This window comes from Trachinotus anak, unplaced genomic scaffold (genome assembly GCF_046630095.1).
Source record: "Trachinotus anak isolate AG129_WGS33_773 ecotype Australia unplaced genomic scaffold, CSIRO_AGI_Tana_v1 ptg000010l, whole genome shotgun sequence".
NCBI classification, from domain to species: domain Eukaryota; kingdom Metazoa; phylum Chordata; class Actinopteri; order Carangiformes; family Carangidae; genus Trachinotus; species Trachinotus anak.
The window spans coordinates 15,980,281-15,998,140 of NW_027273861.1; the positions used below are offsets into that span (position 1 = coordinate 15,980,281).

General features: G+C 39.3%; 1 protein-coding gene across 2 annotated transcripts in view; it reads left to right on the forward strand.

Annotated features, from left to right (window-relative positions):
- pex5la (peroxisomal biogenesis factor 5-like a) overlaps nt 1–17,860 on the forward strand; it is a 92,502-nt gene that overhangs the window by 68,082 nt on the left and 6,560 nt on the right. The window contains exons 9-14 of one of the 2 annotated variants that reach the window (XM_071487917.1): nt 4,853–4,969; nt 6,605–6,748; nt 8,385–8,455; nt 9,864–10,082; nt 12,091–12,256; nt 16,087–16,244. In XM_071487917.1, the coding sequence (XP_071344018.1) occupies nt 4,853–4,969; nt 6,605–6,748; nt 8,385–8,455; nt 9,864–10,082; nt 12,091–12,256; nt 16,087–16,244 (875 nt within the window). The remainder of the gene's footprint in view (nt 1–4,852; nt 4,970–6,604; nt 6,749–8,384; nt 8,456–9,863; nt 10,083–12,090; nt 12,257–16,086; nt 16,245–17,860) is intronic. The other variant, XM_071487918.1, reaches the window with a different exon arrangement.

Genomic DNA, 17,860 nt, shown 5'->3' on the forward strand with positions numbered 1-17,860 from the left:
TAAAACAAAACACAGGATAAAGCTTTGTGTTGCAGTTTAAATATTGTTTACTTAGGATAAACTGAATATTTTGTTTCATAATCAATGCACTGACACCAAAGAGTGTTGTTAATTGTTATTCAGTCTTTATTAAGATTGTATGTCTATTTTAAGTTGTGATGATAGCTGTTGGGACACAAAAGTAGCAATACTGAGTAGTACTGTTTTTGACAACAGATTTTGTTTTTGTTTTCCCAATCAGGACACATTTTACTTTCACTGTTGAATCAAGACTAAGGCAAATATATTGCACCTGTCCTTTTTTTTTTCTTTTTTAGTAGCATCAGTTTTTGTGTTTGAGCTGACCTAGCATGAATTATCGAGTTCCACACATTACCTTCCTGCAGTGTACATTTATTTTCTCTATACTGTATATAAATTACCTCAGTTCAGCTGACTAAGAAACACTAATTGGATTCTGGAAGCAAATTATAAATATAGCTTTTCTGAACAGGGTGACACCAGCAGCCATGAGTATGTGTAACCTATGTAGGTGTTGCCATGATTATCCACATTGTCAATGATGTATTCATGAAGTAACTAATGAATCCCCACCTCACCTCCAACCCCCAATTCATTTCCAAGAAGCAGTGACACGTTTGGTGGCAGGAAGCACTCTGGATTCAATCCATTTCACGTAACACTTCATCAGAGCTGCTGAAATTAGAGTCACAGCTACGGGTTTGCTCCAGTGATACACAGGATATAAATTACCTTGCTGTATCTTTGTCTTGTTCCACATAATTAAACTGCCAATGCCAGTGTTGAAAAACGCCCTTCACGGCGTTATAAAGAAATATGACTAAATTTCTTGTAAATTAAAAACTTGTCTGTACATTTACTCCATTTTAACTCTGCAAGCAATTTATTGTCATCCGTAATGCAATGTAAGATTTCACAACGCAAACAATTGACTGTCTATGAGATGCAAATAACAAGATGATGGACGAGGTCACAGTGTAAATACAGGCCCATAGCATGGGAAAAAATAATGAAACAAAATATATTGTGTAAATGAGCACAGAGGCTGTAGCATGAGGACTACTCACGTACATATGAAGTTGAAGACTGTAAGCAGCCAGAAACAGAAAAGGGCTGAGCAGTGGTTTTAGGGCTGACCGTTGGAACTGCTGGTCACAACATTTTTCATGACCCTTTTTGCCACATCTATGTACATGTAAAGACAGATAGTACAACTACCTCAAACTTTTATTTACTAAGTATAAATAGCAGGGTTTAAAATTGACTTTTGACCAAAGAAAGAAAGAAAGAGAAAACTAAGAAAGAAAGACTTGTACATACACACACACACACACACACACACACACCATCATCATCAAATATGTTTCTAGATAAAAAACTTTTAATAGGGCCCCGCACCGTTTTTTATGTGTAGACACTACTCACTCTAAATCCAAATTCTTATGACTACTATGACTTTTCCTGCCTCACCACAATCACCATCCATATATTTTCTCCACCTCAGGATATCTGATAGTGCACTTCCTGACAGAGCCAACAGTGGAGACTAACCTTCAGGCAATTTGTGTGAGAGTCAGCAGCCTGCAATTACCTGCCATCTTTCACCATCAGAGGCCACGCTATGGCCTCCATGTCAATCACAAGCCTCTATGTGTAGATGAGAGTCCCTTTGACACAAACACACTTACAGTAGATCTTACTGACCCTGCTTCCCTCTGCAGTGTCACTACACACACACACACAACAAAACACAACAAGCTTACTTTACACAGTGCTGTCATGTACTCATGAGTTTCTGACTATAGAGGACTGGAGAAGTCACAGGAGGCTGTTCTACTCTGTTTGACATTGTTCTTTCCAGTTTGCTCTGCCTCTAATAGGAAGAGAGCCAAGAATCAGGGACAGAACTGTAAAAAAAAAAAAAACTCTGTGGCATCTGGACAGATAAAGGTTTTACATGAAAAACAGGCATAAAGTTAACTCCATCTGTAGTAACGCTGTACTTTAGGAGCAGAAGCTGCTCAGGAAGAACTGTGTGTACATTTTTATCTAGCTCTATCTAAACACGCCATGAAGCTGTGAATCCAAAACTTAAAACTCCATTAAAAGATAACTCAGCAAATATTCCACTCTGCATTATGACAGAAATGTACTGCAGCATATGTACATGTCCATCTAACAGTAGAAATAATCATATATTGTAGCACTTGAAGGAGAAATGAATCAGTAAAATCTGTGTGGGGAAAAAGCTTTAAGCGATACCTTGGTAAAACAGCAGCTCCCTGTTGCAGTTGACATGATCAGACAATAAACAAGCATCTGCCGTCTGGTGGTTGAAAATCATGGTGGACTGAAACTCATGTAGAATATCAACAGTATTGTTTTTTTATAGTTTTTGTTCATTACAAAACAAACAAGACTAAAAGCCTACAGGCACGCTGACAGCTACTGAGGTTGTACATAGACACAGCAATGCTTTTTAGCGGGCTAACTTGCTAAAGATGACACCGCTAACATGCTGACGTTAAGAAGGTATAATGTCATTGTTAATGTTTACATTCTTCACCATCTAAGTGTAGTGTGTTAGCAGGGTAACAACTGGAAATTGGTGCTAAAGACCAATTGTTGACCTTATGGTGATGCTAAATAAAAAGTCACAAAAGTGATTATAATTCTTTCTCTGGATGAACATATCTTGTATATCCAGACATAAGTGGTAAACCAACCAACTGACATTTCCATCCATAGTGCCACACCATTACCCTGGCAAAAATACACTTCCCACACACCATGAATTTGTTATCCATTGTACCACATATCAGAATATACACATTTGAAAGGTTTTAATTACATCAACTAATGCACTACAAAGTTATTAATAAAAAAGTAAGTCAATAATTCACTGTAGAAAAAAAAAGCCACCACATTGAGCTTTAAATCAGCTCTTAGATAAACAGATAAGCAATGCAGATAATCTTAAACAGGACGAATACTGTGTGGTCCTGTTTCATAGTTTTAGTTGAATCCCTTGATGCAGCTTTTTGAGCACACTGAAGCTGTTTAAACTCCTCTTGGCACAGGCAGTTAAACAGAGTGTGCCCTAGTCAAAGTGAGAAAAGAGAAAGGCACATATAATCCTCTCTGCATCACTGAAATTCATGATGTATCTAATTTTAGCAGTGCTCCTGAGATGGAAAAACCATGGCTGAACAGGTTTTTAGCATCTCTTTCAAAATGACTTTACAGCTTGAGACTCATCAGACTTCTGAGGCAGACTGGATATGTGTTTGCTTAGAAACAGACTGAAACAAAAACAAAAAGAACTTTTGATGTATAGAAAATAGAAAAGTATTATATATAAATACTATAGTATATATATAATACTAATATTATATATTAGTATTATATATAATACTAATATATAATATAATATAATATATAATAATATAATATATAATGTCACACAGTTTATACTATTTATAGTATATAACTATACATAGTTTATACTAAACTATAAAAAGGAAAATTGAAGGTTAAGCAGGGTGTCACTGACAATACAGTGAGAGTACATTTCATTTGCACAAATGAATGAACTAAAAAGAGCACCTACACTGTGATCAACGGGGCAGAAGATACATAGTCGAAACTACTCACATGTTTCCAGGCATTCATCTCTGCCTGACTCAATAAGTTTTACAGATGACACACACAACCCCCACGTAGCGCTAATAGAACATTGGATTTATGGCAAAGTATAAATGACCAATTTCTTCAATGTTCTTAATTTATGAAATGAGGAAAACTTATCATCCAAACAACATTTACCGTAATTAGAAGAGTTAGTTGCGCAGCGGAGGATTTTTTCAGACACTGTCAGCACTGTTGATTACTGGATTGTGCAACCATTTTTGGCAACAGTTTAGTGTGGAAGCCGGGAAAGTGTGCTTTCTTTTTAGCAACCATCGCTCTCTTCTCTTGACTGACCTACTGAGCAACTGTCACTGAGTGTTTCTCCATGTCTTTAATAATGGCAATAAATGACTAATATAAACATGTACTTAACGAGCTTGTATCTATCTAATACACTCACTGAACAGGCTTTGGTTTCCTGTTCAACAGAAAATAAGAAGCTATTCCAGGAGGTGGAGTGGTGTCTTTAAATGATTATCCATTCACGATAACCTTCAAGGATTCAGTCAGCTAATTGAAATGCCAGAAAATAACAGTTCAAATGTCAAGCTAACAGATGCTTAAAAGCCACAATACAACCACTCCTGACCACATGAAAAAGAAATCTATTTACATGCGTGATTAAAAAGTTTGAGCGTTGTGCATATTTGAAAAATCAATAGCTGTTTTTTTGGCTATGCTTACAAACATTACTGATCAGAAAACATTAATACTTCAAATGTATTTGCTTGCAAGATCTTCAGGCAGCAGATTATCTTCTGTATTGATTTTTCACGGTGGGCCACACAGTGGTTTGCATTTGAAGCCTGGATTGTTCTTTTAAGCTCTACCTTCATTTGCAAATGTGCTGAGTCATCAGAAGTGTGGAGTCCATACATTACAGCCAGCCACTGAGTCTGACATACGTGACATTTCCAACTATAGGATAATGGGAAATTACAGGGGCTGTTGTTGTACTGCACACTAATCACTCATTCCCACCTCTCACCCTCCCCTCCATCTCCCCATTCTCCAATCTATCCATCCTCCTTGTTCCAAATGTGTCCCACTGTGTGTGTGTGTGTGTGTGTCTCTCTCTCTCTCTCTCTCTCTCTCTCTCTCTCTCTCTCTCTCTCTCTCTCTCTCTCTCTGATGTGTGTAGTCAGATACAGAGTTCTGGGATAAGATGCAGGCGGAGTGGGAAGAGCTCGCTCGGCGGAACTGGCTGACAGAGAACGAACAGTCGCAGATTCCCTCCTCTGTCTCGCCACATGAGAAGGTCACTATCATTAAGATGTTGCAATCAGCATGTGCAGAAATTTGTCACTCATAGAGAGATTATTGGCAGCCAACGTAGCAAGAACAATGCATGCCTGTCTAGACTATAAAATTACTTTCCCAACATTTGAAAAAAGTGATATGAAGTATCTTTGGGGTATATTTGACTTCAACGTTTTCTGTAAAAATGGGCCTAAATTTCACATTACTCCCAAAGTAAGGTTTCAATAAAAAAGAGCACACAATCCTTGTAGTTTGTCATTGACAATGCTAACAGAAGGTTCAAATAATATTATTATTATTAATAATAAGCATGGCCTCATTAATGTGGAAGTCTATGCAGCAGGGCAGAACAGAATACAATCATATCATCTACTCCATACAGGCTACCTGTGGCATTAAGTGTACAGTTTCTATCATATGGTGTCCTTGAGTTGTCATTTTCAAGAAAAATCTGTTTCGTCCTAATTAAGCTAATTAGCTAATTAATTAGCAAAGATTTTTTATATACCAACACGTTTGTCTTTACATGCCACTTATCTTGTCATCAACTTTAACTTATTAGCTTGCAGTATTAAGTGGTTACAGCAATCACTCACTAAAATGCAAATTCATGCAGCATGGTGGTCAAAAATCAAATCAGATTGTCTACTCCATATGGAGTATCTCTGGGGTTAGTATTAAGTTTCTAATGTGTATCATTTATGAGTTTTCACAAGAATGTGTCCATAGAGTCACAGACACCTAACATAACATAATGTCCAGTATACAATTTACCACAGTGGCAGGACATAAAAATCCACCTGCCAACACCTCTAAAGTTCAGTAAGTAACAAGTTATATCTAGTTTGTTTAATCTGTAGACAAACAGATACGTAAAAATGACAAGTTAGTCTTACTGTCACGATGAGATTGACAGGGAACTGTAACTTGTGCAACAAAACCAGAAGTTGCCATTTTTATATTCCTGTTTATGTACAAATCAAACTAATGTGAAATACTGAGCTTCAGATACGTTGGTGGATTGGTGAATTTTTATAACTTTGGAAACAGCTAGTTAAGTTAGCTAGCCGTTTCCCCAGGTTTCCAGTTTCTATGCTTAGCTAAGCTAATTGTCTCCTGACTGTAGCTTTATACTGAATCCACAGTGCTGTTTTACATTATGGAACAGTACCTTTATGTGATATACTGTACAGGTAGCATCACCATTAATGATATAAAGGAATGTTTGTGAGTTTCAGTGGACAGAGAGCATATGGCTGAGCTGTATACTGCACTTATCTGCCGCCCTTCTTATATAAGGAAACCATACAAGATCAGGATTCTGGATTGAGCTCAATGCAGAACTAGTTCTTAAAGAAAAAGCTGTTTCAAAGTCATCATGCTCAGAGGCAGGCAACAACACACCAGGGTAATCACAGTTTGAAAATGCAAAGTTTAACATTTAAAGAGAACAGACAAACCCCGGGGAGCTCAGCCTCAGGTTTGATGTGAAGCAAGAAAGATCGATTCCTGCTCTGGAGCGGTGCTTAAATATACAACTGCACAGGACAGTTGCCCTGTTTGCATTTGAATATTGAAGAAAGAAACTGACATTGCCACTGTCCCTGTTTTTTTGTTATTTTTTTGCTGACAGGGTTACTACTTCCACACAGATAATCCTTATAAGGACTTGCCTAACGCATTTGAAGAGGGACTAAAGAAGGCTCGAGAAGGAGACTTGCCAAACGCTGTGCTTTTGCTGGAAGCAGCTGTCTTGCAGGACCCTCATGATTCAGAGGTGAATTCATTTAGTACACACATGCACACACTCACATTGTGTTTTTTCCTTATTTAACCAGTAAGGTTAGCCGTGGAGACACTTGTATTTACAGCTGTGGCTGTATATTCAAAAGGGAAGGAGTGCTGCACACATTTCCAGATGATGGCCAATAAAACTGCAGTCCCGCACTGGTCAACCAGACAGGAACAGTTGGTTTTCAACTTGTGGCTAAATGCAACCCCACTTACTCCACCTCATGTTGAGATAAGCTAGAGAGGAAGAATGCTTCACTGAGCAAAGGCTGTGAGAAGCAGATTTAGTAGGCAGCACCCACAGGCTGGACGCTGATTGGCTGTAAAGGGCAAAGAATTTCTTTTTTCACGTTAGATGAGCTGTTTACTGTAGCACAAATACTCAACTTGCTCATACTCTTGATGAGAATTTCCATTTGCCCACTGAGCTGAGTAATAGCTCATTCCGCAGGTTTCTTCCCCTTTTTGTATTCTCCCCATTTCAAAAGAGGTGACCTCTTTGCAGGCTGAAAGAGCAAAGTCTTCATACAAAGTACTTTCGGAATCCCCTGGAATATACAGAAATGTGCCAGTTATTCCGAGGAGAGGATTATCCCACGGTGTATGGAACTAATACGATTCCAGAATTTCGGGCGCTTAGTGGCTTATTGCCCCACTGTGAAGACCTCTGAATCATTCAGAAATAATTTCGCCCCTCATTGCGAAGAGTGGAACAAAAAGCATCTACAGTGATTAGCTTCAGAACAGGTTATTAAGTATGCCCTTACAGGCACAAAACACCAAGGAGTGACCTCATGAGCTCACATTTTGGATTTTGGGTTAGTTATATAATTTTTCTGCCCTTGTGCTGGTCAAAGGTACTTAGAATTTGCTTTTTCCCTGATGTGGGGATCAACTATGTTAATGATCAGTTAACATCTGAGTCATGTTTCAAGCAAAAGTGCATGAACATTTCTCTTTTCCAGATTCTCCAGTATAAGGATTTTCTACTTTTGTCCATTTTATCTCATTGTAAATTTAATATCATTGGGTTCTGTACTGTTGTTGTTCAGGTCTCAAGGTTTGTCTTCACTGTCTTCTTTTGTCATACCAACAGTCCAAAACCCAAACATGTTTTGAGTGTAAAAATGACAATAAATCAATTATAACAATAGCCTCTGATTTCAGTTGATAGACTAAGCATACAGCTTTAAATAAGGACTCCAAACGTAAATTGTCACTTTACTTTTTTGAAAGAGATAAAGCAATATATAAGTAAGTCATCTCTGAAATTGAAAAATAAATGGCTTTCTATTGTTTGGACGAATTAATGGAGTATATGAGAAAACCTTAACAACCATCCTCCTAGCTAAACACAATTTTTAACCATAACTGCATTTGCTCTTGTTGGACCTCATGAAACTTTTACATTCTCTGGAGTTCTGTTTATATTCACTGTAGCTTCTCTGCTGCAATCTGTCTGAAACACTGGCATCAGTCGCTCTGAGCTGGATCCCACTCTCTGTGCCTGACAGACAATGCAGAGCCACTGTAGCTGTGTTTCAGCCCCTTGAGAATAGCAGGTATGGAATCCAGGTTTCCACCCCGCTGTTTACTGTTACCTGTATTTTGTTTCCCTGCAGGCTTGGCAAGTGCTGGGGACCACCCAGGCTGAAAATGAGAATGAGCAGGCAGCGATTGTCTCCCTCCAGAGGTAGGGAGAAACAACTGCATCAAATTCCGTTTACAATCAAAAATTGCTGTCAGACGTGGAGAAGCTGTCAGCTGTTACAGCTCGGGGACACCATATGTTTGCACAAGTGGGACTCTGTGGAAATGTCATGTTAAAAGATGAAGCTCAGCGTATGAAATTTGCCTCAGAGGTTTGGATGAACTTTGGGACAGTAGTCTATTAAGCAAAAATAAAAACCATGGCAAAACTTAATTTTGATGTAAAGATTTATGAAATTTAAAGCCCTGAGAAGAACACTATCACAATCTTACCTCAGTGTTAGCAAACTTCTTAACAAGAAATTGGAAGAAAAAGTTCTGTGATTTTTATTCCTAAAATAGAGGCACCTCACTCTGTGCAATCAGAGTGATTGCACAAAGAGGGTATGAACAGAGTCCTCAACAGGAGGTGGCCCACTTTCATTCATAACACTGCTGAGGCCAGGAATTGCACCTATCTAAGAGTGTGTGACAAGTCAACTAAAAACACAAGAGACAGCATCCTTCCTTTTCTAGGTATGACATAGGATATGAAGTGAGATTAGATGTTAACCTGGCATTGTCCTGTTGGCCTGTTACACTGGCACCATTTCAGATGGCAGCATCACATTACAATACTGTTTTATTTTTATTTTTTGCCACATAGTATTTGACAGAAAACTTTATATGATATTGACAGAAAGCCAGTTCAATTCTGCAGCTGTCCCTAGAAAACATGGTTGTATGGTCACTTTGGACTTGAGAAAAACATGGATTACTTTAATTTCTGGGGCCGTGTATGTGTAGGAAACCCAACATTTTGCACAAAGAACACATCCTCGTGAGTGGACCGTAGATCTGTGTAGCCTATAAACTAAAGTTTATGTAATTTACTCCTAAGTACATTGCAGTGGTGGACTGAAATAATTTGGTTTGTCTGAGATTACAAGGGTTTTAAGGAAGTTGGCACGTCAGCTGTTGCAAATCTGTCTTGAAAATTATCTTGATGAAAGTGAAATCCTGTTTTGGCCACTCTCCTCTTAACTAATCCAAGTTGTTCATCCAACACAAGTGCTGCTCTTTTGCCCTTTTCAATTACAAAGGCCAGCATAGATCTTAGTGGCAGTCATCCACATGATATAACCAGTGATATAACTCAATCACCAAGGGCATTTTTTCCTAAAGGCAAAACCTAATGCAAATCATGGAACCCTGCTGCTGAGGGCAGCATGCAAACCTGGTCCAGCAGAGCAGGAGAGCTCATCTATCGTGATCCAGAAATCATTAGCCTCCGCCTGATGTCCCTATGCTTCGGCCTGTCCCAATTAATGCCTGTCAAGCCTAGATTTCCCTTTGAAGTGCACATTTACAGCATCTCTCCTCTCCCATGCCCGGGTCCCGTCTCCATCCAGGTGTCTGGAGCTCCACCCTAACAACCTCCCAGCCCTCATGGCTCTGGCAGTGAGCCTGACCAACACTGGTATGCGCAATGATGCCTGCGAGGCCCTGCTCCGCTGGTTGCGACACAATCCAAAGTACAAGCACCTGCTGAAGGGCAAGACCCACCTGATGGGATCTCCAAACTCCCAACGAAGGATGTCACACGCTCTCAATATGGGAAGGTATGAAAGGTAGGGTATTTAGACTGAATAGCAAAACAGCTACTCAGTTTACCATGATGTATGACATAGAAAATCTGCCATCTTCTCATTTCAGAAGCTGAAACCAGAGTGTTTGGCAATATTTCACAGGTTTTGCCTTTAAAAAAATGACTGAAACAATATTAGTGGATCATCAAAATAATTCATGATTTATCGATTTATTTTTTCACCAAAGACTAATTGATTAGTCAAACAAGCTTTTCAGCTGTAGTGGGCAATGTTGCAAATCAATGCGTGGGACTGATCTATGGAAATAATGGATTTCTATATGATTTCTGCAACAATTTGATATAAAGTACTTTAAGTAGGATACAATGATTTGTCAAGTATATGTGCTGTCCATATACTAATACTAGAAAAGGTGATGATATAAATGTCAAAACTATCAAAGAGAAGATCGATAATCTTTAACTGTTAAACTACAGCTCAGAGTTATTGATTAGGTGATGAACATATGTATGATACATCCTGTGCTGCATGTTGCACATTCAAAAACAAGATCGCAACCAGCAGACTCATTTGTTTTACTTAAATTACTATTACACTGTCAGGGAGACCAAAAACCTATTTCAAGGTCTCTCAACCACAGCTGGCATTGGTGTAATTTTACTGGCGAGATGGCATACATGTATCCATCTTGTAACAACTCTTACTGCTGTAGGCGGCAGGCCGTCTGTGTTATCTAAAGCCAGAAAAATGAGGTTGTTAGGTATATCAGATGGAAAAGTCCTCACTCTGCTCCTCAGGTAAAGCAGCACTTTATCAAATCATTAATCGTCTGGTCAATGTGAAGGGATAAAGGTACATCCCAATACCTGTGATCTCCCCTTTAATCCATGCAATATCCTTCTTTTAATTTCAGCTGCTCCCTCAACCCCCCCTCACTCTAGCCTCATTATACACTCTTCTCTGCACTTCTCTACATATATCCTTTGCCCTCCCTCCCTCCGTTGTGGTCGCCCTAATGGAAACTAAGACATAACATAAAGGGCAATACTTACTTTCACCCAAAAGCTAAGCACCCAATACCCACTGAGGCAGAAGTAGCAGTCTATCTGTCATTTCTTGTGCAGTGGTTCTCAAACTGTGAGTCTAACCCTTGTAGTGAGATGTAGAGATTGCGGAACTTCAGCTGGATAAATGTGAACAATGTGGGGCCGATAAACAAGCAAGAGTGATCTGATGCAAGACTTTTGATATTCAGGTTAATGTCATTTTTAATATATTTATATATATAAAGAACAAGTCAAAACTAAAAATTGTTGATCTACATATGTCACTTTCAAGCTTACAGTTAATACAGCTACAGTATGTACTGAGTCAGTCACTCATGAGAAAAAATAACCATGGAGTTCATAATGTTATTTTCAGCTCAGGTATCTTGTTGTTATGCAGATAAAAATTAAATCAGGGAGGCCTGACAGAAAAGGTTTGACAAACACTTCTTTGGTGGAAGTCAAGATAATAACAGCCAGAACACAACAAAGCGACTAATTTACCAATCAACACAAAATGAAAATGAAATGAAATGAAAAATAGGAATAAAATACAAAATTGGTACTGTATGTACAAGAGTTTACAATGATCCAAGAATAAATAAAACTACTATTTCTATCTACGCAGAGGAGTTATTTAACTTATGTAAACAGGAAGAAAAACACACTGCCTCAATATTACTGGTCCTTCATTTACACATCCCTCTCTGCATTGTTGCTTACTCTCATTTCTCCCATTTCTTCTTCCCTCACTTTATCTGGCTTTTACACTCCAGTCAATCCTTTCTCCTTCCCTCGCTCTCATTTTCTTGCACTTTATGAATAAAACTTGACATGCAGTACAGTGCACATAATGGCACTGCCATCTTAAGAGCTCACTTGGCAGCCCTAAATCACTAATCCTTATCTGTGTGTGTGTGTGTGTGTGTGTGTGTGTGTGTGTGTGTGTGTGTGTGTGTGTGTGTGGGTGTGTGTGTCCACAGCTCCCTGTTACCCGAGGCCAAAGAGCTCTTCCTGGAAGCAGTTCAGCACAACTCAGACAGCATCGACCCGGATTTGCAGACCGGCCTCGGGGTGCTCTACAACCTCAGTGGAGAGTTCAACAAAGCTGTGGAGTCCTTCAATACGGCCCTGTCAGTTCGGCCCGAGGTAGAAACACCCACACGTACATACATGTGCGTGCACACACACACACACACAAGGGCACACAGACATAGAAAGAGTGGAGCTGCAGTTATACAAACACTTGTCAAAAACATAGATGCTGTGCATCTGGGTGGAGCTAGGAAAGAACATAAATGTGTGAGGCAATAAACTTAGTTTAAATCAAAACCAAAATGACAAGTGACTAACTAACTGTAAGCTTGGGCTGAATGATATTCAGAAAAAGAAAAATTATATTGTGATTATTTTGGCAGAGAGAGATGGGTCACGGTTTCAGTGGGAATGGTAATTTTTGCATTTCATTTTCACTGAAAAAAAATATATATAAAAAGATGATGCTATGGTTTTTGTTGGTGTCTGTACTAAACAAGCATTCCTTACATCTGGAGCATCTCTGCTTTATTTATATATAATGGTATATAGTGTTGTGACACATTTTACCTTCATGAAAATATTACAGTTCCTGTGATGTGCACTTGGCCACAATTCAATTACAATAATATTTCAATTAATTGTTCAGCCATACTGTAAGCTGTGGTTGGTGAACACATGGGATGCACTGGTTTCCTTTCAGAGACAACAGGTCTGACAGCTGGTTGACTCCAGCTGGCACTGCATTGTGCCAAAAATGTAAACTCTGTTCCTTTTATGAAACACTGTTTGTAGCTGACCGGGGGCTCATTCAGATGTTTAAAGAAGATACATTTTACAAAATTGTTCCAGTTTGTTTTCACCTTGTAGGAAGCCAGTGACGCTAGTTGTTTACACATCACTGGTGGCTGTTGATAGTTTGCTATATGTTACAGGGAGGCATGTGCAGATGTGAACATTTCATAGTGTGCAATTGTCTTGGCCAAAATGATCTTGGCATGTATGTAATATAATCTTAATAATTACTGAAATAAAACTTTATTCATCCTTGGGTGAGAGGCAAACGTATTCACTTTTTCACTTTTTCTCTTTGCCCATGCTAATTGTGAATTATCGTAACCATGGTAGTAAGAAACTGAAACTATACTACACAGTATTTCAGTATTTTTCTAGTTGCATTAATAATTACCCCTCCATTGTTACAGGCAAAACATAAAATCAACTAAGACTTTATCATAAAAATCAAAAAAATATCTGTTACTCACCTGTTTCACAATGTTGGAACAAACCATGATAAAATACAAAATGCAACTGTACATGAGCTATTTTTAGTAAAGTTACAACATACTGGTTTTCACAGTATATGACAAACGGTAAACAAAGAGTAAACTATATTTTGGTTTTTTTCCACAATGCATTGTCAATATAAAGTAGAGAGAGATCAGCCATAACATTATGACCACTGACAAGTGAAGTGAATAACATTGATTATCACCTTACAATGGCACTTGGCAGTGGGTGGGATATATTAGAACATTTTAAACTTTTTGTGAACATTTTGTCCTTGAAGTTGATGGGTTGGAAGCAGAAAAAAATGGGCAAGCATGAGGATGAGTGACTTTGACAAGGGCCAAATTGTAATGGCTAGACGACTGGGTCAGAGCATCTCTAAAACTGCAGCTCTTGTGGGATGTTCCCAGTCTGCAAAGGTCAGGACCTACCAAAAGTGGTCCAAGAAAGGAAAACCAGTGAACCGGCGACAGAGTCGTGGGCGGCCAAGGATCACCGATGGACAATGGGAGTGAAGGCTGACCCGTGTTGTCCAGTCCAATAGAAGTGTAGCTCAAATTGCTGAAAAAGTTCATGCTGGCTCTGACAGAAAGGTGTCAGAACACACAGTGCATTGCAGTTTGTTGCGTATGGGGCTGCATAGCCACAGACCAGTCAGGGTGCCCATGCTCACCTGTGTCCACCATCAAAAGTGCCTACAATGGGCACGTGAGCATCCAAACTGGACCACAGAGCAATGGAAGAAGGTGGCCTGGTCTGATGAATCACGTTTTCTTTTATAACATGTGGATGGACAGGTGGGAGGATGCACTATGTGAAGAACACAAGCCAGCGGAAGTAGTGTGATGCTTTGGGCAATGTTCTGCTGGGAAACCTTGGGTTCTACCATTCATGTGGATGTTACTTTAACATGTACCACCTACCTAAACATTGTTGCTGACCAAGTACACCCCTTCATGGAAACGGTATTCCCTGACTGCAAAAATGGTTCAGGAACGGTCTGAGGAACACAGCAGTGAGTTCAAGGTGTTGACTTGGCCCCCAAATTCTCCTGATCTCAATCCAATCAAGCATCTGTGGGATATGCTGGAAAAGCAAGTCCGATCCATGGAAGCCCCACCTCACAACTTACAGAACAGAAAGGATCTGCTACTGGTGGCTTGGTGCCAGATACCACAGCATACTTTCAGAGGTGTAGTGGAGTCCATGGCTCAATGTGTCAGGGCTGTTTTGGCAGTAAAAGGGGGACCTACTCAATAATATATGGTTGGTCATAATGGTATGGCTGATCAGTGTATATGTAAATGAATGTTAGATCTGTATAATCTGTAACTTTCCATTTAATACTGACTCATGACCCCATGTATATCTTGGAGTAAAGCACATTATCCAAAGTTAGCTATTGCTGCTGCATTTTGTTTATGTTGAGAAACACATACAATGCCTATGATCTACTTAAACAACTACACACAGAGACAAACACCATAAACAGCACACATACTGTAAAAACCATGATCTGTCACACAACACATGTTCACGTGCAAACACATTTGGCAGACATAAAGCCCTTAAGCAAGTACGCATCCTTAGGGATGACGGAGACACAATTACAGAGGGAGAGCTCATGCAAACAGATGCACTGAGGCACATCAAACTGTCACACCAATATGTGAAGCAAGCAGCTGCCAAATCTAGCCTCGTGAACTCTAAACTGGTACACGTACACGCTCACTCATGATCCAGCACAAGAGCAGAGCAAAAACTGGTCCACAGTCATATTTTCGCAGAAAACTAAGAACAGACTCGGATGTATATTTCATATACTGAAATGCATGCATACAAAACAAACAAGCATACAAATACAACCACAAACCTTTCTCCCATCCTTCATCCTTCCTTCATGCAAATCAGTCCCCGTCCTCCCAGCACTGTCCCAAGCCAGCACGAATATTACTCACGGTTAAATCCAACCTCCCACATTTGACTTGGTAATATCTGTTCCCCTGCTGGAAAAACAGCTCTGAACCCAAAGGGAGATAATTATATCCCGCTGCTAAGCTTAGCCAGAGATGAAGGACCTCTATACTGTAGAGGACCATGACCTCTGTATGTGCCTGTCTATCCGCAGGTGGAAAACAACGGCAAGGACACCCTGTGTGATGTAACTCAGCTCTCCTTAAATTACCCTTGTTAGGTTACAATATAGCAGGGAGCTGTGCAATGCTTCGAAATACTTAATTGTTGTCTGTGCCTCAAAAAAAGAAAGCGAATTATAGCTTTCTGTTCTACACTGCTTTGTCACGCTGTCACTGAAGATACAAGGCCGAGCATTGTGTAGTGGCTCGGATTATTCAGCTCTATTTCACTTGCACTCAACTGTTAAAGACACTGTTAGATACTTCTGCAGGCCTTTGAAACATGGGAAGCATTTAACACTTACGGCTAACTGAAAAGATGCTGCCGATGAGTTTTAATTCAGGCTAAATTAGGAACTCTCCATTGTGTTCACTAATTAAATATATAGACAAGATACATTATTTAGGCTGACAATATCTGACAACACACGTCACAGTGAGCCTCACTAAAAACAAATCTTTAATCGTCACCTTCTGACATTGCTTATTCCTCCAACCCACCACTCCTCCTCCATCCAGGACTACTTGTTGTGGAACCGCCTGGGAGCCACGCTGGCAAATGGGGACCGGAGCGAGGAGGCAGTGGAGGCTTACACACGAGCCCTAGAGCTGCAGCCAGGGTTTATCAGGTCCCGCTACAACCTGGGCATCAGCTGTATTAACCTGGGGGCACACAGGTGAGTTACCTGGGGCTATATGAGAGTACAATAGTTAGTTAAGTTTCTGCTCTGGAGTAAAATTACTTCCGGTAGCACCCATGAGGAAAAGTCAAGAAAGTGGAAGGAAGTGAAAAGAACACATAAAGTTCCTAAGACTATGATGAGAGTTGATACTTGGAATCAATATGCTCTAATTATGCCATGCCCCAGCACAACATAGACTGGGGAGAGATGATTAAAAAGTAACAGCACATTAGACACGAGCCCAACATCAGCTTAAATGTGGAGTCTTATTTTTTGCAGGCAGGGCACCAGCTGGCATGTCTCCATTTCCCAACAAAGCACTTCCAACCATTAAAGAGAATTTACAATCTAGCGAAGTGACCATGCTTAAATCTAACCTTTCAACTGCACAGCAAAACATGCACACATATTTAAATCAGAACTTGAAAGAAATTATTTATTTTCATTTCATTTTCATTATTTTCATAAATTAATCTGCCTATTATTTTCTCAATAAATCAATATTTGTTTGGAAACAATTTTAATAAAACTGTTGCTTGTTATTCCACTAATCATTGCAGCTCTAATCTAAATCACAAAATCTGTGACTTCCAGCAATTTTCTCTTCTTAGTAATTATTAACTTGTGTGATGAGCCAATGACTATCAGCACACATAAAAGCTTGGTAATTATTAATGTAATAGCTAACTTTGATTGAAATATTTCTGATATGCTTAGCTGAAAAACCTGAAAAGAAATTTAAAGCAAAACTAATTCAACCTGTAGCATTCATCATGAATATTTATATTTCACAGCTGCCACAGTCAAGAGTGAAATGACAGAATCATAATGCATCTGCCAAGCAACATACAAAAGGCAACAAGCGTCAAATTCAATAATGGAGAAGTTTTTTTTTAAAAGGGCAGCGTTTCTACATTTAGCAGCTGCATGCCGCAATGCATACTTTGCAAAATTTTGCTAGCCTAGCATTGATAGTGACCGGCTAAGTCAGTTACACAGTGGGTTGTGGAGGCAGGGGTGTGAGTTAATGATTTCAAAGTACTGTTGAAAAACTACAGGCAATAATCTTCTTTGTCTAGTCCAACAATGGTGATAAATGATTGGAAATCTATAGTTTGTGAGCTTCCAGAGTAAACAATTAGAAGTAGCATTTCCTTTTCTGAAAGTTTCAAGGTAACCTTGATTAATCTCAATATTTCTGAAGAAACTCTTTTGTGCTCTTTATAGATGTGTTTTAAAAACATAGTATAAAACCAGGTTTTTAAAAAGCGGGACATTGAGACTGTGGTGTGACACTCACTCTTAAGTAAAAGTCTATCAAATATAGCAAATAAAGTTTGTGTGATGAGAATAACAGACTCCTATCTTAGTTAATAAATTAGCAGCAATAAACCCAGCAAGGAGCCAAGCACACAACCTGAACAGACACATTATTTAGCATATAAGCATAACAAACAGCAAACACTTAGCTCATTTGGAGAGAAGCAGTGGTCCGCCGTGTGTCAGGGGAGAGTAATTCATCCTTATGGAAGAGTTGTTTCCAGTGTGGAGACAGAAAGGACAAGAAAAAAGCTTCACACCAGGTTGACGTGACAGTTTAGGCCAACTAG